General features: G+C 45.5%; 1 protein-coding gene and 1 pseudogene across 8 annotated transcripts in view; both read right to left on the bottom strand.

Annotated features, from left to right (window-relative positions):
- The window catches only part of Pakap (paralemmin A kinase anchor protein), a 466,751-nt gene that overhangs the window by 139,136 nt on the left and 306,640 nt on the right, over window positions 1-20,975 (bottom strand). For all 8 annotated transcript variants that reach the window (XM_063287310.1, XM_063287308.1, XM_063287309.1 and 5 more), the window contains one exon: window positions 9,171-9,253. In XM_063287310.1, the coding sequence (XP_063143380.1) occupies window positions 9,171-9,253 (83 nt within the window). The remainder of the gene's footprint in view (window positions 1-9,170; window positions 9,254-20,975) is intronic.
- Window positions 4,448-4,548, bottom strand: LOC120103234 (U6 spliceosomal RNA; annotated as a pseudogene).

Here is a 20,975-nt window from a genome sequence, read left to right as displayed (position 1 = left end):
ATTATAGGCATACACCAGCATAGCAAACTGAAAATGCGTGTATTGTGTAAAAATGTGTTTTGAGATGGAGTCTTACACATAACAGATTTGAACTCACCACATTTTCCCTGCCTCAGCCTCCCAAGTGCTAGGATCACAGATGGGAGAAATTACACCCAGTTAAAATTATTTTCTGACTTGGGTTTTTGTTTGGCTTAGTTTGGTTTGGTTCAGTGCAGGGTCTCAGTAGGCATCTCTGGCTGCCCTGGGACTTGCTATGTAGGCCAGGCTGCCCTTGAATTCACAGAGATCCTCTTGCCTCTGTCTTCTGGTTTTTTTTTTTTTTTTTTTTTTTGCGGAGCTGGGTACCGAACCCAGGGCCTTGCGCTTCCTAGGCAAGCGCTCTACCACTGAGCTAAATCCCCAACCCCGCCTCTGTCTTCCAAGTGAGGATTAAAAGTGTGTACTGCAATACCCATGGTATTTTGAAGAACGTTTAAGACAGTTATTCTCAAAGAGAAAGCATTGTGAAAATTGTCCCATCTAAGCATGAGTGCTTCCTCCCTAACAGGGTCAACCCCTTCTGAGAGCCACTACCTTAAATAGACTCAGAGACCTAAAAAAACGGAATGCATGGTGAAAATTTCCTTTAGCCGGGAAACAAATTTAGAGCAACCTCTATGTGTGTGCAGTGTAGACAAAACTTCTGGCCCCAAAGGTGTCTTTTTGTCCCTGGGGTCCCCAGCTCGAAACAATACCCCTCAATGTTGTCACCATTGAGAACAAAGGGCAAATGACTCTCCACCACCAGTAACAAAAGGCTCTCTAGAATGGCGTTTCATACACAAAGCCAAAGAAAGCTATAACCTGTGACCTCTCTTCACCGCAGGAAGAGTCAAAATGCTTTCCCTGCTTTGTAATGGAGAACATCTGCCCTTCTCCGGGGACAGTCTCTCTCTCAGCAACACACGTTTCACACGGAGAGAACCATCCTCTTTGCGTGAGGCTGTCCACCCAGAACCTTCCTTAACTTGGAAATGTGCCCTCCTCAAACACTACCCACAGCCTCTTAACGTACCTCAGGGTGCCAGTCTTCTTTGTGGCTTAAGCAAGGGAGAAATGCTGCAGACTTAATGACAGGACAAGCTTTTTCTAAGCAAAATCCTGATGTTTAGACTCTTCTTCAGAAACACTTAGTTTTTAAGTTTTTTGTTTGTTGGTTGCTTTTAAGATCGGTTCTCATTCTGCAGCACAGGATGTCTCCAAATTCACAGAAATCTGCCAGTGTCTACCTTTTGAGTACTGGGATTAAAAGTGTACAACAGCTTAGTTTTAAGTCTTAATAGGACAACCCACCATGCTGGGATTGAAGAAGCCATGTATGTCATCCAGGACCGGAAGCATGCAATTACTGGTAGAAAATAGAATAGTTTATGGTCAGGTTTCTAGGAGAGAAGCAATGGCTTTGAGGGCGGGGATGTAAGCTACCACCAACAGGAGGGAGATACCGGAAGCTAGCAGTTTTGAAGCAGGTCTTCCCAAACCCGCACTGTCCTGTTGTTTTCCTCCCGGCCAGGTTGAACTTCTTCCCTGGGCAGCATTTTAAAAGGACAGGCTCAAACAGGAGGCCTGGAAAGTGCTGTTCACTCCGTCCTGACCCAAGAATGATCTTGTAAAAACAAATTGCATCCCAGAGTTGAAGAGGTCAGCGAAGATGTTTTCTTTCCCATTCTAAGCAGCTAGGAGGTGACAGGGAAGTAGTTTAGTCAGTAAAGTGCTTGCAAGCTTGAAGGTTGGGGTTTCATCCACAGAAGCCAAGTTAACAAGCCAGGCTAGTGTTTGTAATCCCAGAACAGAGGGTCCCTAGGGCTCACAGGGCAGCCAGCCTAGCCTACTTGGTGAGCTCCAGAGCCAGTAAACAACCTTGTCTCAAAACCAAAGGTAGACAGTATCTGGGAAGCAATGACAAATGTCTTTTGGATTCTGTATACATCTGACAGCCTGGATTACTCCAGAATTCCTAGAGAAGTAACATTTCATTGCAGACCAGATGAGGATGACACCCATGAAACTGCCACATTTCAATAAAAACAACCCAAGACCATGTAGCTTGTCCACTGTTTAGATATGTCTCTTTTTTTTTTTTCCCACACAGTCAGTCAAACTGCTACTCACATCTTTTAAGATTGAATTGTTTCCAAGAGTAGCTAACCTCCTCCTTGGAGGAGTTCCAGCATCTTCGAAGCACATAGCGTCACAGAGCGCCCATGTATGTACGGCCTAACTGTGTCCAGGTGGAAGCTCCCGGTACCCGGTTACTCTGCCCGCAGGCCTTCCGGAGATAGCTTATTGCGAACTGGTCTATGGTCCACGTGGCTTCAGAAAGTGAGAGAGCCCCTTTAGTGCCTATAAACTATGCTGTCACCTTTCAGGAAGTTGTTGCTGGCAGGGGCAAACTCTTGAGTCCTTCTCTTACTCTCTTGAATTCTTCTTTTTCTGATTTTTTTTTTCCCTGAAAAGTGCATGATTCCACAACTAGCCTGCATGATTAGCAACTAAATGAGCAACTAAATGTTGCTCACCTGAACACACTGAACCTGTGAAAGAGCAACAGTGCCACCATGACTCCGCGATGCACTTGCAGAAATACTTAGTACCTGTTCCTCTCTTTGGCCACCTCTCTGGAAATTTGTGTATATAGTAGCATTACTGACAGCAGGAACAACGTCGAAGTTCATCAACTCGTAAAAGTATAAAACCAAACCTAAAACAGGCCTGGCTCACCTCAGAGCACTTGCCTACCATGTACCAGGCCCTGGTTCCTGCCCCGGTTTTCCAAAACAGCCCCGTAAGATATCAACACCCTGGGTGGCATAGTCATAAGCCAAATGTTACTCAGCATAAACAGAAATGAAGAGATGCTCCCATGAACTCCCCCATGAAGTCATGCTAAGCCGGGCACGCAGGAGCGTGTGATCTAAGACTGTACAGCCTGGAGTTCTGCTGTCAGTGGTGACAAGGAAGAGGGCAGGTGAGGTCTCACGGAGTAGTGATGATATTTCAAAACTGGTGGGGTTGGAGGTGTAGTTCAGTGGTAAAGTACTTGCCATGGGCTTCTAACGATGCATTTGCTGAAAGTTATTAAACACCTGAATGGGTTTTATGGAATAAAAACTATATTCCCCCAAAGTATTTTTCTTTAACAGCCAAAGGGAACTGGGTGTGGTGGCAGAGATGGAGGCTGAAAACAGGAAGGGAAGGAATTCAAAGAGGCCCTTAGCTGCGTAGAAATGCTAGGGTCAGCCTGGGCTACACAAGACATTTGTTTGTTTGCTTGTTTATTTGAGTCAGGGTTTCTCTGTGTAGCCCCCGCTGTCCTGGAACTCACTCTGTAGACCAGGCTGTCCACGAACTGAGATATCCGCCTGCCTATGCCAACTGAGTGCTGTAATTCAAGGCCTGTGCCACCACTGCCCTGCTGGGTTAAGGAAAGAAAAAAATTAAGGAAGGAAGAGATGAGATATGACACAGGAAGGGAGGAGAAGAGTGGTCCTTAAAAAAAAGAAATGAAGCTGCAGAGCCTCTGAAAGATGAAAAGTGAAAACAAAGGAACCGTGAGCTACAGGAGAATCTCACTGTGCGGCCCTGGCTGGGCGAGAACTTACTGTGGTGAAGTAGCCTGACCTGGAACTCACAGGGCTCTGCCTCTCCCTCCTGAGCATGAGCTCTGGAACCAAAGGCGTGTGCTACCACATCTGGTGATTTCCTTTCCTTTCCTTTCCTTTTATCTTTTCTTTTCCTTTCTTTTCTTCCTTCCTTCCTTCTTTTCTTTCTTCCTTCCTTCCTTCCTCCCTCTTTCTTTCTTTCTTTTTTTTTTTTTTTTGGTTCTTTTTTTTCCGGAGCTGGGGACCGAACCCAGGGCCTTGCGCTTCCTAGGCAAGCGCTCTACCACTGAGCTAAATCCCCAGCCCCACCCTCTTTCTTTCTCTCTTTCTTTCTTTCTTTCTTTCTTTCTTTCTTTCTTTCCTTCCTTCTTTCTTTCTTTCTTTCTTTCTTTCTTCGTATTTTCATTTGCTTGTACTTTTGAGACAGGGACCTTTCAAATAGCTTAGACTTGCTTCAAACTACTACTTAGTCAAACTGGTCCCAAACGGTCAGCAATCCTCCTGCCTCAACCTCTGAAGTACTAGAATTTAAGCATGTACCACCACAAAGGAACTGGACCTGGAACTCACATATGCTAGGCAAGGTCTGTACTTCCCATTCCTTAAAAAAAAAAAATCTTCTTGATGTGTCTAGCTATGAAGGGGATGTAGCAGGCCTGTGGGAACATCAAGCAAGAAGATTGGGCCGAGAATGCCACTGGAGAAGGGTAATCTGAGTGATGGCAGTGAATTAACCAGGCAAGGAGAGGAGGAGCTAGCTAGGAAGCTGTGGGTAAAGGCCAAATTGGTTTGTTTGTTTTGTTTTTAAATAGGAACATTTCATGAATCCGCGTGTCATCCTTTGGCAGGGGACTTGCTAATCTTTGCCTCATTCCATTTTAGCCCATGTGAGGCCAAGGAAAACAGAGCCACTGAGCTTTTAAAACCTGTGCCCCTGCCCTTGAGCTTGGGCTGTACTAAGTGCACTAAGAAGGCTAGGAGGGCCTCAGACAGAGGGGACTCCACAGACTGGCCTCAGTGAAAGGCGACTCTGGCTACAGACCAGATAAAGAGGGTGGGCACCGATGCAGAACTGTAGTGGAACAACTATTAATCTCGGCCGGGAGTCAGAGTGAAGAAGCCCGAGTCTCATTCACTGCTCAGAGGGAGCTTAAAACCAGGCCTGGCACTGCAGGCCTGCAATCACAGTTACTTGAGAGGTGCAGGCAAGAGGATGGCAAGTTCCAGGCCTGCTTGGGCTACAGTGAGTCTCAGACCGGCCCGGACAACAATAATGAGACCCTGTTTCAGAAGTACATAGCTCAGTGGTGGGTTAATTATCGAATGTTCTAGCATGCTCAAAGCCTTGGGTTTAAGCCCAGGACTACAAAAAGGAAAGACAAGATAATCAAGGATGGAGGGGACAGGCAGGTCCCCAAGCTCTGTCTCAGATAAGTTAGGGATGGTGACGTATACTCTTCTAGAAGGTTGGCACAGCAAAATGGTAAGTTTAAGCCTAGCCTGAGCAACTTGCTGAGAACCTGAGAACCTGTGTCTCTCTCTCTCTCTCTCTCTCTCTCTCTCTCTCTCTCTCTCTCTCTCTCTCTCTCAACAAGCTAGATCATGGCTCAGGTAAATCACTTGTCTAGCAGGTGTGAAGCCCTTGGGTTTGCTTATGCTTACCAGGGGAAAAAAAACACTCATTTTAAGTTCAGATCTTCTGAAATCTGAGTTTTAAAAGCCTGTTGCAAAATATTCGATCACACTGTGATCCCCAAGACTGTGAACTGGGAAAGCCTTGTTGTGATGTGGCTCAGCTCTAGCACACACTTTTATTCCAAGAGCTAAATAAAAGTCAACCCTAGGTCAAGGGACGGGCGGAGAAAGCAACCAGTTGACAGGGAGTGAACATAAGTAAACAGAAAGGGGAGGTCTTTGGGTTGAAGGGTATTTAAGACAGTGTGGAGGAGAAGGAGGAGAAGAAGGAGGAGAAGGAGGAGAAGGAGGAGAAGGAGGAGGAGGGGAGGAGGAGGAGGAGGAGGAAGGGGCAGGGGGAGGGGAGGGGAGGGGGAGGGGAAGGGGAGGGGAGGGGGGGGAGGGGAGCTGGGTGCTCTCGCTGCCTCTCTGAGCTAGCAGGCTTTCATCATAGGGTCTAGCTCCTTAATCTGCGTTTGGTAAATCAAACATTTGGGAATTTTGTTTTATAAGACAACAGTAGTCTGTTAAGTTCCGGTTTCAGCTGCAAAGGGGATTCCCACAGCCAGGAAAGTTTTAGCAAACAATGATCCTACCATTCATTCATTCAGTGTCTGAACAAGCATCAACACAGAATAAGACAGCTCAAAGCCCCCCTGAAGTATGACTGCCCTTTCTTGTCATGAATGATGATGGCCCAGGCTGAAATAAAGTCAACATTTCCCCCAAAACAAGAACAGGAGAAAGCAACTCAGAAAGGGTGAATATGGTAAAGCGAGAAAACATGACAGATTTACGCAACATGGCTTTTTGGCCTCTGTGGCATTAGTAGTCAGCAAGCGTAGATACTGTTCTTGGTAGAAGCATGGGGGTCTCACTGTGTAGCTCTAAGCTGGCCTGGCACTCACCATGTAGACTAGACCTTGAAATCACAGAGATTGGCCTGACTGCACCACCACGCCCAGAAACATGGCGGAACTTTAGGGTATTAGTCTCTCAGGGTGGTTACAACACATTGCCACAGGCTGAGCACTTAAAAAAACACACAGGCATTAATTCCCTCACGTCTCTGGAATCCCATCTTCTGAGATCACCACTGGTGCTGCATTCCTTACCAGGCTCTGAGGAAGCTTCTTCTAGCATCTTCTAGTTTTGGGAGAGTCATTTAGTTTGGGGTTTTGTCTTTTGGAGGTGGTAGGGATGGGACTGAAGCCTGACACACGTGCGGCCACTGAGTCACCCCTAGTCTCTCCACTTGGTTTTAGCTTGGGGCTGCAGAACTCCTATTTTGGCTTCTGTTTCTTCCTATGGCCTTCTCCACGCATGCCTGCTTCTCTCTTTTATCTCTCTCTTTTTTTTTTCTTCGGAGCTGGGGACCGAACCCAGGGCCTTGCGCTTCCTAGGCAAGCGCTCTACCACTGAGCTAAATCCCCAACCCCCTCTCTTTTATCTCTTAGAAAGACACGTGTCATTGGGTTTAGCACCATCTGCTGAATGGGGAGTGATCTCATCTCAAGACTTTTAATCCTTTCTACAAAGAGGCTTTCTCTAAATTAAGATCATATTTACAGGCATCAGGAGTTAGGACAGATGTTTCTTAGAGTGATGGGCAATGGTCTTTATTTTATTTGAATTGGCGAAAAGTGGCAGGTTTCTTTAAGGAATCTTTATACTTACCTGTTTTAGTTAATCTCCCCATCTCCTCTACCCTCATCCCAGTGGATGTGCCCTCCTTCCTCCCCAGGAGTCCTCCATCTGCCTTCTGTTACATGGGTTTTATTTTCTGACTAAAGCCTCCCCCTCCTTTTCATGGATCCCTTTCTACTTTCCCCTTGGTTTTGTGTTTGGAAATAAGTTCTTGCTATACAGTCCAGCCAGAGTGGCCTTAAACTCATCAGCCTTTTGCCACAGCTTCCCAAGTGCTGAGATTAAAGGCAGGACCACCAGGTTTTTGTTGTTGTTTTTGTTTGTTTATTTTTGTCTCTTTGCGTAGCCCTGGCTTGCCTGGAACTCACAGAGATCCTCCTGCCTCTGTTTCCAGAGTGCTGGGATTAAAAGTTACACCCAGTTGATTTTTGTTTGGTTGGTTTTTTTTTTTTTTTTTTTTGAGACAGGGTTTTCCTGTGTAACCCTGGCTGTCCTGGACTTCCTCTGTAGACCAGGCTGGTCTCGAATTCACAGAGATCCACCTGCCTCTGCCTCCTGAGTGCTGGAATTAAAGGCATGTGCCACTACTGACCAGTATCAATCTGATTTTTAAGATATTATTTTTAATCATGTGTGTTTGAATCTCTGGGTAGGTATGCACATTATGTACATATATGTACATGCATGCACATGTACGTACAGATGCCTGAGGAGGTCAAAGATGTCTGTTCTTCCTGGATCTAGAGTCATATGTGATTGTGTACCACCTCACCTGTGTGTTTGGAATTGAACTCTAGTCGTTTGGAATAGCAGAGCATACTCTTCACCGATCAGCTATCTCCCCAGTCCCCTGAATTTTTTTAATAGTATATATTAATTGTTCAAAAGAACAGGTTTCATTATGGCATACTCATCCAGATGGATCACATTCATCCCCTTATTTCTGTCTCCCTGGTTCCCTTTTTCTTCTCAAAGAGTTCCCAAGAGATGCAGTGTTTTATGATTCCAAATTCAACCCATTAGATTGAGCAATTTAAAACTATCAAACAGGTCGTTATGATGCTCCTACCCACAGTGATATATTTAGGTGTTTTACATACAGGATTGGGAGCTGATAGGATGCTTGCCTGGCAAAAAGAAGGCCTTGGATTCGACCCCTAGGAGACAAGTAAATAAATACATAATAAAATAGAAATGAGCTCTTTGTTCAATGCATATGGTGTGTGTTGTGTTGGTCAAATCCATCCCCTCCCTCCTTCAAATGCCTACCCTGTCCCTCCTACCATTTTTTCCTGTCTATGGCAAGAAACAAAGCAAAAAGAGGGCTTTTTGACTTATGTTTCCAAAAGAAAGCATTCAGAAATGGCACATACTAGAAATTCAAATCATCTGAAAAAAAAAAAAAAGCAAATCAAAACAAGCAACCAAATAAACAACAACAAAAACAGCAGAAGAGAGGCTGGTTTCTTTGTATCCAATGCAGTAAGGTTGAGCCTCTGATAATGTCTACCAAGGAGCCTTAATCCACGAAATGATTACATATTTCATGCATTTTATTTGAACGGTGCTGATTTCATTAACTTCCAGATGACTCATTTTGGAAACGTTTGGTTGTCACTGTTCCTGCCTGAGTGGGCCATGAGCTGCCTTCCTGCTGACATCACTGGGAATCTTGAGCCCGAACCAAAGCAGCCCTATGCCTCTGTGACCTTTCTCCACAATGCACAGTGGAGGCTGGACTTCTCAAAGCTCCAACGTTCATGTCTGCTGCTCTGATCCCATGGAGGCTACTGCTTGGACACATCGTATTCTAATATGTTCATACAGGCCCTACAGCAGGCCCACGGGACCCAATGATATACTCAGGATTCCCAAAACTTCCTCAGAGCAGGTGAGATGGCTCCACAGGCAAAGGTCCTTAGAGCCAAGCCTGACATTTTAATTCAGTCCTCAGAACGCACATAGGAGAGAACTGACTCCTGTAGATTGGCCTCTGACCGCCACACTCATGTTCTGGAACATTACAAGCCCACACATGCGCACTGGTATTCACACAAAAAAGTTTTAAAGGCTCCCCTAATCTGCTTCCAGATTTCAAGAAACCCCATGTCCGCTGTAGAGTGAGGTCAGCAAGGCAGAGGGAGCCTGCCACTGTCTCACTTGGAAGCACCAGAGACCATGGAGAAGCCACAGGGAACGTCTTACCTGGATGGCCATGTCTGCGTTGGTTCCTACCGGATCAGCAGTCACCTCTTCTTCCTGGAGCAGCACAGTAGACCACCCAGATGCTGGAAAAGAAAACAGAAAAAAGAAAGGGGATTTGAGCCAAGTGGAATTGTCCCATCTGACAGAAAGCAGCACAGCTGTCCTTGGGTACATTAAAACCCCAGGTGACTTGTAAGGGAAATGAGTGGTAACTAATGCGAGGCCTCTGATCAATCTGGTGGTTGCTGGTTACTGAGGAGGCTTACTTGCCCAGCTATGGTCAGTTAGCTCGTCCTTTGTTTTAACTTAATTCCCAACTTTGCAGTCCTGTCCAAGCCTCCACCTCTCTCCGTCTCTGTCTCTCTGCCCCCCGCCCTCCTCTCTCTCCCTCCCCCCCCACACCCCCCTCTCGTTTGAGACAGGGTCTTGGGTAGCTCCGGTTTTCCTGGAACTTGCTATGTAGCAGAGGTTGCTGTTTTCCACTCCCCGCCACCCCGTGCCATACACAAACGTTGGCATCATAAACTTGTACCACCAAGTCTGGTTTACACGACACTGTACAGAGTTCTACTCCTATCTCAGTGCGGAAGGGGACAGGATGATTTCCATAGGCATCCAAGCCTTATTCTGAGGCCTCACTAGGGGGTTAGAGTGAACCCCCAAACACACACAACACACACACCTAATTCAGTACCCAACAGCAGGGACTCCGGTACTGCACGGTGGACCGACCACATCTGTACTCCCAGCACTCATGATGCTGAAGCAGGAGGATTACAAGTCTTATGACAACCTGAGGTAATATAATAGCTAGGTCAAAGCCAGCCTAGGCTACTTACTGAGGTCCTGTCATCAAATTTAAAAAAAAAAATCCCCAAACCAAAATACACAAAATAACAAAAATGACTACATTAGTTCCTGTTTTCAGTTCCACATTCGCACCAGAGATAACCAGCCATTTACTGTCATTTTCATCTATTTACTTATTTTATTTTTTGTTTTTGTTTTTTAAGATTTACTTATTTATGTATTAATGAGTACACTGTCCCTGTCTTCTTACACATCAGAAGAGGGCGTCAGATCCCATTACAGATGGTTGTGAGCCACCATGTGGTTGCTGGGAATTGAACTCATGACCTCTGGAAGAGCAGTCAGTGCTCTTAACTACTGAGCCATCTCTCCAGCCCGGCCTGACACTCATGAAGTAACTGAGCTGGCCTCAAACCCTCAGCAACCTTCCTGTTAGTGCTGGGATCACAAAAGTGCACCATCATGCCGGCTTTGTCCCTTAAGCTGTGAGACTTATGCAGACATAGATATTTGGCAAGCAATGGTTTCGTTCTTAAGGTGGACATGGTGAGACACGCTCTTAATTACTAGCTAGCTATCCATAGGCAGAAGCGGGAGGATTGTCCCAACTTCAGAGTCGACCTCAAGGGTATACCTACCAAGTTCTACAAAGTGAGTTCCAGTCAGGACCTCACAGTGACCCTGTCTCATCCCGCCACCACACACATACCATAAAAAGAGTGAGAGAAATAACTGCAGCATTTAGATTTTAAAAACGTCAGTACTGACATGAGAGGGATATTAATTTTTTTTAGGTTGTAAAATTGCATGCAGATGAGAGTTTTGCCTGCATGGATACTTGTGTACCATGTGTGTACCTGGTACCCATGGAGGTCAAAAGAGGGCGTCGGCTCTTCTGGAAGTACGATCACAGAGGCTGTGAAGCACCAGGTGGGAGCTGGAAACTGAACCCAGTCCCTCTGAAGGAACAAGTGCTCTCAACTGCCAAGTTCTCTCCAGCCCTAGGGAGATTTCAAACGCTGGATGTGAAGCTCCTTTGTGGAGAAAACTGCTTAGAAAACAGAGCGACGTTATGGATCTTTCTAGTATTATGATTGTTGGGAGGGTAACTGGCCATTCCGAATTGGATCTGAGGTCTTGTTTCACAGGAAGGAGTTCATGTCTAGCAATGTAAATCTGGTTAAAGGCTCTTGTCTAGGGAAGACACGAGCGCTGGTTGGGAAGCTAATTGTTATTGTTTTGTTAAATAAACATGTCATGCCAGTCAAGTTGCCTTCCTTCAACATATTTGTATTTATGCCCATAGATTAGTGTGGTTACCAGCTTTGGTCAGAAAGCTTCCTTTTGTAATGGTCACAAAACTGGTCAAAGTATCGAAAATAAGTGACTGCTGAATGATCTACCCTAAATGGGACATCTAAATCACTCCCTTCAAGGCTCAGGGACATGATAGTGGAGGAGGGGGAGGAGGAGGAGGGGGGAGGGAGAGGGGGAGGAGGAGGAGGAGGAGGGGGAGGAGGGGGAGGAGGGGGAGGAGGAGAAAATTGGAGGACAGGCCCTAGGGTGTTATAGAATACTGACTCCATAAGCATAAGATGGCCACAGCGCTCACTGCAGGGGAGGTGACCTTCACAAGACCAGCTCAAGACTGGACCCGTTAACATTCTATCACGGGAAAGACAGAGTCTTCTGAGGCTCCACCCCTTCCTGAGGACCCAAAGGTAGCTGATGGTTGCAAGGGGAGGGAGAGACATTTTCTTCCGTGATGAAGCCACTGGTAAAGTACCTATGATGCTGTAAGTAATCCCTTACCCATGCCCCTGTGAATTAAACTCACTGGTTAACACACAGGTACACGCATGTGTGTGTGCACACACAAGATAAAGAAAACGTGGGTTCCATATCACCAGAGGAAAGAAAGTTAGAAGAGGGAGTGAGCTTGGAAGAAGTTGGAACAAGAAGTGGAGCCGATCCCTGGGGATACTAATAAGGACTTTTGAGAAAACCGGCGTCTACAAATCAATGTTATCATGAGGTGTCATGATGGTGTTTGTCCTTTAGTCTCAGAACTACACGGAGATCTGTTCTACACCACTCTTTTGTGTGGTATTGTCCGGTAAGAAATGAATGAGGTCTCACATTTAGGAGTTGGGTTGGAGAGAAGATAGTAGCTGGGCATACATAGGAACTCTCCAAGTATATAGACTTTGAGGAAGACCTTGTGCTAACAGTGTCAGAGAAGGTTTAGCCACACTCTGCACACAACAGGGTTACAGGCCAACTCTCTTTAAAGGGCAAAGAAAAGGGCAAGCTGTCATGTTGAAGACTCAAAGATATTAGGCAATTGGCCGTTTTTTTGCAAGAGGATGTTTTGTCCATCTAAATGTGCCATATCCATTTTCAAAATGGTGACTGCTCCCCTGTGTAAATGTATTGTAGCATCGCTGGGCAGGAGGAGCGCTTGAAGTGCTTATCTGCCAATGCTTCAGCTCCAGAATGCCGCCAGTGACTTTCAACATCTGCTCTCTTCAAGTTCCAGAGAGGACGTCCCATTCCGCTAAGATCCATGGTTTACTATTGCCCAGACACTTCAGTAGCTCAGACACGGAGTGTTAAAAGACATTCCAGACAGACGCTCTGCTACTATTAGTACAATCTCCTTTTTTTATGAGGAAAATAATCCGAATAATTTGAGCTAAGTCCTGAATTCTATTATATATGAATTCACCCACAAACATTGTATTATTACACAAAGTGACCCTTGCTTTGGCTGTCTGAGGTAGGGCCTCATGTATAATTCATGCTGGCCTAAATTTCACTGTGTACATTAAACTGATCTCAACTAGGGCTGAAGCAATCCTCCTGCCTCAGCCTCTGAGTATTAGTACGAGCCAGCAGGCCCATCTCCATTAAGTATTTTTTTTCTGTTTGCTTTTAAAATTATTTTGTTTATTCATGAGTATGTCTATGGGAAGAGGTCATGTCCGAAGTGGCCAGATGAAGGCTTTGGGTCCCTTGGCACTGGAGTTTCAGGTGGCCATGAGCTACCAGTCAGGGGTACTAAGATTTAAACTCTTGCCTTCTGAAAGAACAGCAAATACTGCACTACCCTTTCCACATTTGTTTGGTTTTTGAGCTTGAGTCTTCTGTAACTCAAGTTGCCCTTTAACTAGGTCATTCTAGCTATGACCTTGAATTCCTGATCAATGGCTTTTACCACCTAAATGCTAGGATTACCACCACATCCAGCATCCGGTAACAGGCCTTTAAGTAATAACTTTCCTCTCACGATGCCCTTTCTATTCTTAGATCCACCCCCCCATCCTGCCCCCCCCCCAGCCTCACACCCAGTGCTGAGAGTGAATCCAGGCCAGCCTCGTGCTAGCCAGACACTATTAACATGTCATCTCTCCAATTCATACCCTCTCTGAAAAAGAGAAACAGTATTTGATATTCTTTCTATAACCTCTAGAAATACTTTCACATTATTTATTCCATGCTTTGAAGATCAGATCAAACCTTCAGAAAAAGAAAAAAAAACAAAACAAAAAACAAACAAACAAACAAACAAACAAAAAAAACCACCATCTCCCTCCCAGCAATGGTAAGTTTTCGTTTCCTTGTTGTTAGAGTTACAGAGAGCTGTCATCCTATAGCTAAGTAGACTGATAAATACTCCAGCAGGGGACAGTTTCAGAAAGGTGTCTCAGGCACAAATAAATCAATGGCTGTGGCTGCTTTTTAAGTTGCTTTTGTGGCCTCTTCTTACCTAGCTGCAGTCAGATGAGGAAGTCTCTTAATCTCAAGTTCTAGTTCTCAGCCACAGACCTTCCTACCTGCATACACTGGCTAGGTTTGGCCAATATACATGTTGTTGATTACACTGTTGAGCAGTGTGTGTGTGTGTGAGCGCAACTGAAATGGGACAACCAAGCTTGGGAAGAAGCCAGGGACTCCCAGGGTGATCTGTTGGGAGAGGAGGGATCTGGTCTGGGAGCAGGTCATCACAGGGCTTGACTGTGTATAGTAACCCATAGACAACGCAAATATAACACAGAGCAAAGGAGGTCTCAGAGTGCAGTAGCTTGGGGCATTCTGAGGATAAATTTGGGGTGACCTCATTTGAATCATCGTTATTACAAACAGGAGAAGGGGGATGGGAGAGGCCTCAGACAAATAGGAGCTGAGACTGACTGGGGGAACATGAGAGTAACATCTCCATGTTACCCTCAGTGGGGACATCACTTAGGATGTTTGATGGTTCAGGTAATAGATTACTAAGTGGAAGCTTTAAAATGAGAAGAGAGAGCCAGACGCAGTGGTGGCACACGTCTTTAATCCCAGCTCTAAGAAAGAAAAGTGGATCTCTGTGAGTTTGAGGTCAGCACGAACTACATGGTGAGTTCTAAGCCAGCCAGGGATAAATAGTAAGACGCCCCCCAAACAAAACAAACTGATTGGTTGTCACGATAAGAGTTTCGAGCCAGGATGGCACTAGAGGTGGCTGAGTCATTGGCCCCCTCACCTCAGTCAAGCTCTGGAATTCTCTTGACTTTCCTCTCTGTTCCAAAAATGGTCACAGAAATTCCACGAGTCCTGGAAATGTCCTGAGTTGAGAAAGGGGAGGAATTTCCCTCTTTTAAACTGATTTTTTTAAAAAAACGTTTTAGTTATTGTTCCTTTAAGTAGCCCAGGTAGGCCTTGAACTTAAAGATCCTCCTGAGTGTTCAAATTACGGGCCTGCACCACCATACCCAGCTCTCATTCACCTTTTTATTTTTACTCATATTATTGTTGTTGTTGTTGTTGTTGTTATTATTATTATTATTATTATTATTATTATTATTATTATATATTTTTCAAGACAAGGTTTCTTTGTGTATCCTTGGCTGTCCTAGAACTAACAATAGTCAAGGCTGGCCTCGAACTCATAGAGGTCTGTCTGCGTCTGCCTCCCCAGTGCTGAAATTAAAAGTGTGTGCCACCACAACCCAGCTTCCACTCACCTATTTATAAGAGTAAAACAATCAGCTGGTCGTGGTTGCACGCACCTTTAATCTTGGCACTTGGGAGGCAGAGGCAGGTGAATTACTACTGTGAGTTCAAGACCAGTGTATACATAGTAAGTTCTTGGATAGCCAGGACTGTTACACAGAGAGCAAAACAAAACAAAACAAAACAACAAGTCTTCTGTCAGAGCAATCTCCACTCCCAGATGATTCTCAAACTCTCGCTGGTCAAAATGATGCAATGTGAACCTATTCCTAACCCAGTCGTGGAAAAGAGACTATGTTTATTAAAATTCCACCAAATCCACCTCCTGGGATGCTCTTAGCACATGGCTACCACACGAAATGTGCAAAATGGGGTTCTGGCCATCAAGAAAGAAAGGGTTTGTTCATTTATTTGTTTCTGTTTTTGAGGCAGGATCTCTCTGTGTAACAGTCCTGGCTGTCCTGGAACTTACTTTGTACAGCAATATCATCTGACATGAAACAGCCAGCACGGGGGTCACTGGTTAGTTAGTCATGCACATCTAAATGCAGGAATCCTCAGGTCCTTCTGGGACTCAGCCTTCTAGGACCAAATCCTCTATGGCAATATACAACTATAGCCCTAGAGTGATGCCCTCATCTCTGTCCCCATGGGGAGTCAGCAACTGAAGTTCCTGACACGATGTCACACTTATGTTGACAATTCTGCAGACTGGCTGACTGATCAGAGCTGATCATAGTAACTGGGAACGTTGCAAATTCAAGAATCTTTAGTCTTCTCAATGGACATCCGTTACCCACCTCTGTGCCTCACTTAATATTCTTTGACTGTGAGGTAAAACTTTTGGTCTGTATTAACTAAAACACCACTAGTTTTCCCCAACCCCAAGGCCGAGCATCTCAAAATCTATAGCAGAGATGCCATTTCTGTAAGCTGTCTACTTCTTGTCCCCATCACTGCATTGAGAGAGGCACTGTTTTATGCCTGGCTCTTACTGTGTGACCATAAAAGTTCATGTAACTGCTTCCACGGTGAGCTGTGTCATTTAGGGCGAGCCCAGTCTGCGTTCCTAGGCTACAGCCACTGGCTTGGCTCAGGATGCACTAATCTGTTATTCTTTTCGAAGCAAGGTTTGTATTTTGCATTGGCAGAACTTAACGTTATGACCTTTTTCTCCCTTTATGGGAACATGGGTAGGGAAAGAAAATGTATGTCTAACATTCTTTGCCATCAAGGCTTCCTCACTGACCCCGTATCAATTAGCTAATAAGCACCCAGAGGTGGCTACTGGACCTAATATACACTCAGTTTTATCCTATTGAGAAGTGTTTAATTAGGATGGTCAGTTTGAGGGAACAGGAAATTGGCAGTATGAGAAAGGGAAAAGGTAAGAGGGCCAGGACATAGATGTAGACACATAGTCCCATGTCTTAGATGCATTCTAGGCCAAGTAATGATGCACTGCGGCTGGTCCCATGCTCAGGGCTGGGAGAGGACCCTTAGAACCCCATGGAGACACAGACATAAATCACCTGGCAGGGGTGTGAGCCCCTGTGTGCTTTGAGGATAGAACCTAACGCTCACCAGCCCATCCCTGAGTGGCACAGTGAGCGCAGTACCCAGCAGAGGCTCCTTAGCTACATCCCACATTGAACAAGACCCAAGATGCCTCAAGGTCTCACAGTGCTTTTGTTGTTCCCCTGCAAGGTCACCTGATGAGCCCTCAGCTTCTGCATTGCGTTTCCATGGTTACGGTCTCACCACTGCCCAGGGTCATGCTCATCCGGACAGCTGATGTGAACTGAGGATGAGTTAAGTCACAGGTGCTATGGAGAAGAAAGCTTCCCCCTGCCCCTCCCCCAAAGATGGCTTGTGAAGCTGGGCCGATAGAAAGAATACAGGAGAGGGTAGAAGGCCCCCGAGCGAGCGCTACAGTGAATTGCTTTTGTTTGCTGGGACTTTCTGGCTTTGTTTTTTCCTCCACGGCGTCAGACCTTATCCATTGATGTTCTTCTTCTCCTTATCAACCCATTGACCTTAGCAGCTATGGAGCTGTGGGTGGAGCTGTAGGGGGTGTAGAGTCCGGCCTTTGACCTCTGTGCTTCTGAGGAGACAAGACCAGCTCAGGCCCCACAAGGAGTGCTGAAAACTCTCTGCTTGATGATGACAATTCTCTCTCTCTCTCTCTCTCTCTCTCTCTCTCTCTCTCTCTCTCTCTGTCTCGGCTTATCCCTGGAGCACAAACTCTATCAACCCTGGCAGAAGATTAGCTCATTGTGAAGTCCCTGTATTCAGGCACAGTGAAAAGATGGGGGCTGGGGGCTGTGTCCCACCGTCTTCCTTCTTACCCTCACCCAAGCCTCTGTGTGGAAAGCCTCATAATCCAGACTTAACCAAATTATCTTCCTTTTGATTGCCTTTGGCTGATAGGATGTCAAAAACAGATGTGTTCTTGGAGGCCTTCTCAGCTGGGCGGTTACAAAGAGAAAAAAAATTAACGGAATTTCGGAACAATAATTTCCCTTTAAACCTTCATCTTGCCCTCGGAAGCCTCGCACGGAGATAAGCTGATGGGGCCTGCTTCCTCTGGCTGGGAAGCTCTGCCCAGGCTTTGGGGAAGCAGGGGAGGATCCCACCCACCCAGTCCAACCTACTCCAGGTAGTGTCTCATTTTTCCTGAGGCCCAGCTTTCTCCTGGATGGGCCACCAGACTCCGAGAGAGACTCCTGCAGAAGCAATGGTGGCAGGGTGTGTCCACCTCTAGGACATCTTTTGACCGGATGTTCACAAGGACGGAGAAAGTCCCACTTTTTGAATGACTAAGGATTTTCCTCAAACTGACCCAGAGGTTGCTGACCCTTCCCCCCTTTTTTAGCCTTTCTATTCTCCTTGAGTGCTTTAAAAACAAGAAAAAATACCCCCCCCAAACCAACAATCTAAAACAATGCAAAACAAACAGCCGAAGAAAAGCAAAGGTTTGCTAAGCTGCCGTGAGCTCTCCATCCTAGTCAGAGCACCAGCTGAGGTGTCTGTTGAAGATTTCACAGAGGACCTGGTCTCCAGGTTCTTCCAGCATACCTCAGCCTACCCCACAGGGTATGGCTGGCATGCCCCACCCCCTAAACATCCCCAACCCAAGGCTAGGCTGCTTCTCTCTTAGATACCTTTACTTACACAATCTGACATTTTGGTTACCTGTCCTTTTTTCTCTACCCTTTCCTCTCCTGGCTCTGCCCTCCCTGGTTTCCTCACATGGCCCAGCTCAGGGTCATGCTCACTCTGGACCCTTCTAGATGCCTCTGGCTAGGTTCTCCCTTATATTACAATAAACCTTCATCTCCACTCTACCCATGCTGCTCCTAGGAACAGTCATGTCCTTCATTTTTTTTTTTCAGAGTGCTCTACCACTGAGCTAAATCCCCAATGCCATGTCCTTCATTTTTAATCTCTCTCTCTCTCTCTCTCTCTCTCTCTCTCTCTCTCTCTCTCTTCATTCAGTTGCCCTGTGCCTTTTTGACACCATTGGTTTGTTGTTGTTGTTTTTTTAAACATACCAATGTAGCAGGCCAACTATACTCAGGAGACACACACTGTGTGGGGGACAAGGTTTTGCCCACGTGTGTATTTTACTTAATTCTCATCTAACTCAAACATTATCCCCACTTTGAAGATAAGAAAACTGAGTCTGAGAATTACTGAGCTAGCAACTGGTAGAGATTATAGTACTACATACACACACATACACACACACACACACACACACACACACTCACACACGTATAGTGATCTATCATCTATTTTTTAATTTTGTTTTTGATTTTTGTTTTGTTTTGTTTTTGAAATACACTGTCTCAACATGGCTATGGCTGTTTTGGAACTCACTTTGTAGACCAGACTGGCTTTGAATTCACAAAAATCTGCCTGCCTCTGCCTTGTGCTGGAATTAAAGGTAGGAGCCATTATGCTTAGCAATATTTATCTTTACGTTGTGTTTGTGTTTTACCTGTGTGTCTGTACTAGTGTCATGGAGATCAGAGAAAGCATCAGATCATCTGGAACTGGACTACAGATGGTTGTGAACCACCATGTGGAGGCTGGCTACACTCAGGTCCTCTGCAAGAGCTGTAAGTGCTCTTACCTCGGAGCCATTGCTCCAGCCCCATTTCTGTTTTGAGAAAATCTCCAAGAGTTTGGGGCCCTGGGCTGGTCCCAAACTCATAGAGATCCTCCTGCCTCAGCCTCTTATGGAATCGATATTTGAATAGAAGCCCCCAAGCTTACAAGATGTTTGCTATCCTGTGAGCTTTGCTAAAAACAAAACAGAACAAAACTCCAACCAAACCCAAAAACCTAATGATGAGTGTTTTGTTTATCTTTAGAGATGGGAATGGGGACAGGATTCTTGATTCTTGAGGACATACTAAAAGAGAAGATCTAAGGACAGGAATTCCCTAGGGCTTTCATGTCAGACTGTTATTCCGGGAGTTCTCAGAGCCCAACTGCAAAGGAAAATGTTATTGTTGCTTTAATTACATCTTCGCTTACTAAGTAACTACTTCTTACAGACAATTTAGTAATCCATCCAGCAAACAAAGAAGGCCCCCTGGTGTGGCTTTCAGCCTAGCAGGGAAGCCAGAAGAATCAATATGCAATCAGTGTTTTAATTGTTAAAATGCAAGTACTCCACGGCTGGGGCTCAGGCCAGGGCCAACTGTAGCACTGGAGACTGCTAATTAAGTCTAGCTGGGAGACAAAATCATAAGAAACAAACATACATAGTTACCAAATGAGATTGCTACAATGAATAGAAAAGGTATCAACACTGGGGTCCTTAGAGCATACACCGATAGGCTAGGCCCATGCAATTCAACAAATGTTCACCTAGGGCGTAGGAGCTGCTCGGTGGCAACCAGGATCCAAACAGAAATCTTTTCTTTTTTTAATTAATCATTTTATTTTTTTCCATTTCAAATGATATCCCCCCCTTCCAGGTTACTCCTCCACAGACCCCCCCCCCAACCCCACTCCCCAAAAAAGCTGCATGTGATGGTGGCATGTCCTTAACCCTAGTTCACAGTGACTGCAGACCCCTGGGGCTGGTTGCTCGGCCAGTATAATGTAGTCTACTGGAGAGTTCCTGGCCACTGAGTTATGGTCTCAAAATACAAGGTGGATGGTGCCTGAGGAATGAAATATTAGGTTGTCCTTTGACCTATACTCCCCCTCCCCCTTTCTCTGTCTCCCTGTCTCTGTTTCTCTCTGTCTTTATCTCTCAATGAGTCACTACACACACTTACATGAATATACTCACATACATAAATGAACACATGCACATGCTAAAATACACATACCTGTATGCAATCACAAACACCCACGCACACACACACACACATGCATTCATTCACATACATGCTAAAATACAGAGAGAGAGAGAGAAAGAGAGAGAGAGAGAGAGAGAGAGAGAGAGAGAGAGAGAGAGAGAGAGCTTTAGCACACAGTGCTCTGGGAATCTAGGACAATCCAGTCTGCAGAGGCAGCGAGGAAACCTGAAGAGCAAAGCTTTAGAAAGACAGAAAAGGAAGAATATAAAAGCACCCTGGGCCTCCAAGCTTCAGCTCAGGGTTAGAAACCTAACAGAGCAAACTCTCTGTGTGGTGCCTGGGACGAGAAGGCAGTGTGCTGTTTCTGCCTGACCCTCTTCCTCTAAGCGTGAGGTAAGGAGTGAAAGGTAATTGTTAATAATGGCTGCCACCTTCTTTCTATCACACGTCTACCTGCCCTGGACTTCATACAGATTGCGTCATTAATAATATTTTTTAAAATTCCAACCAGCATAGGCACTTCTGGGTTGGGAACGTAGCTCAGTTGGTAGAGTACTTGCTTGGCATCCACACAGCTCTGGGTGCCATCACCGGTACTGAATAAACGCAGCATGGTGATACATGCCTGGACTCGCAGCATTGGGTAGGAGAATCAAGAGTTCAGTGACATCCTTGGCTG

Source organism: Rattus norvegicus, chromosome 5, assembly GCF_036323735.1.
Source record: "Rattus norvegicus strain BN/NHsdMcwi chromosome 5, GRCr8, whole genome shotgun sequence".
In the NCBI taxonomy this organism is placed as follows: domain Eukaryota; kingdom Metazoa; phylum Chordata; class Mammalia; order Rodentia; family Muridae; genus Rattus; species Rattus norvegicus.
The sequence above is the reverse complement of the archived record's forward strand: the minus strand, read 5'-3'. Positions and strand labels throughout refer to the sequence as shown.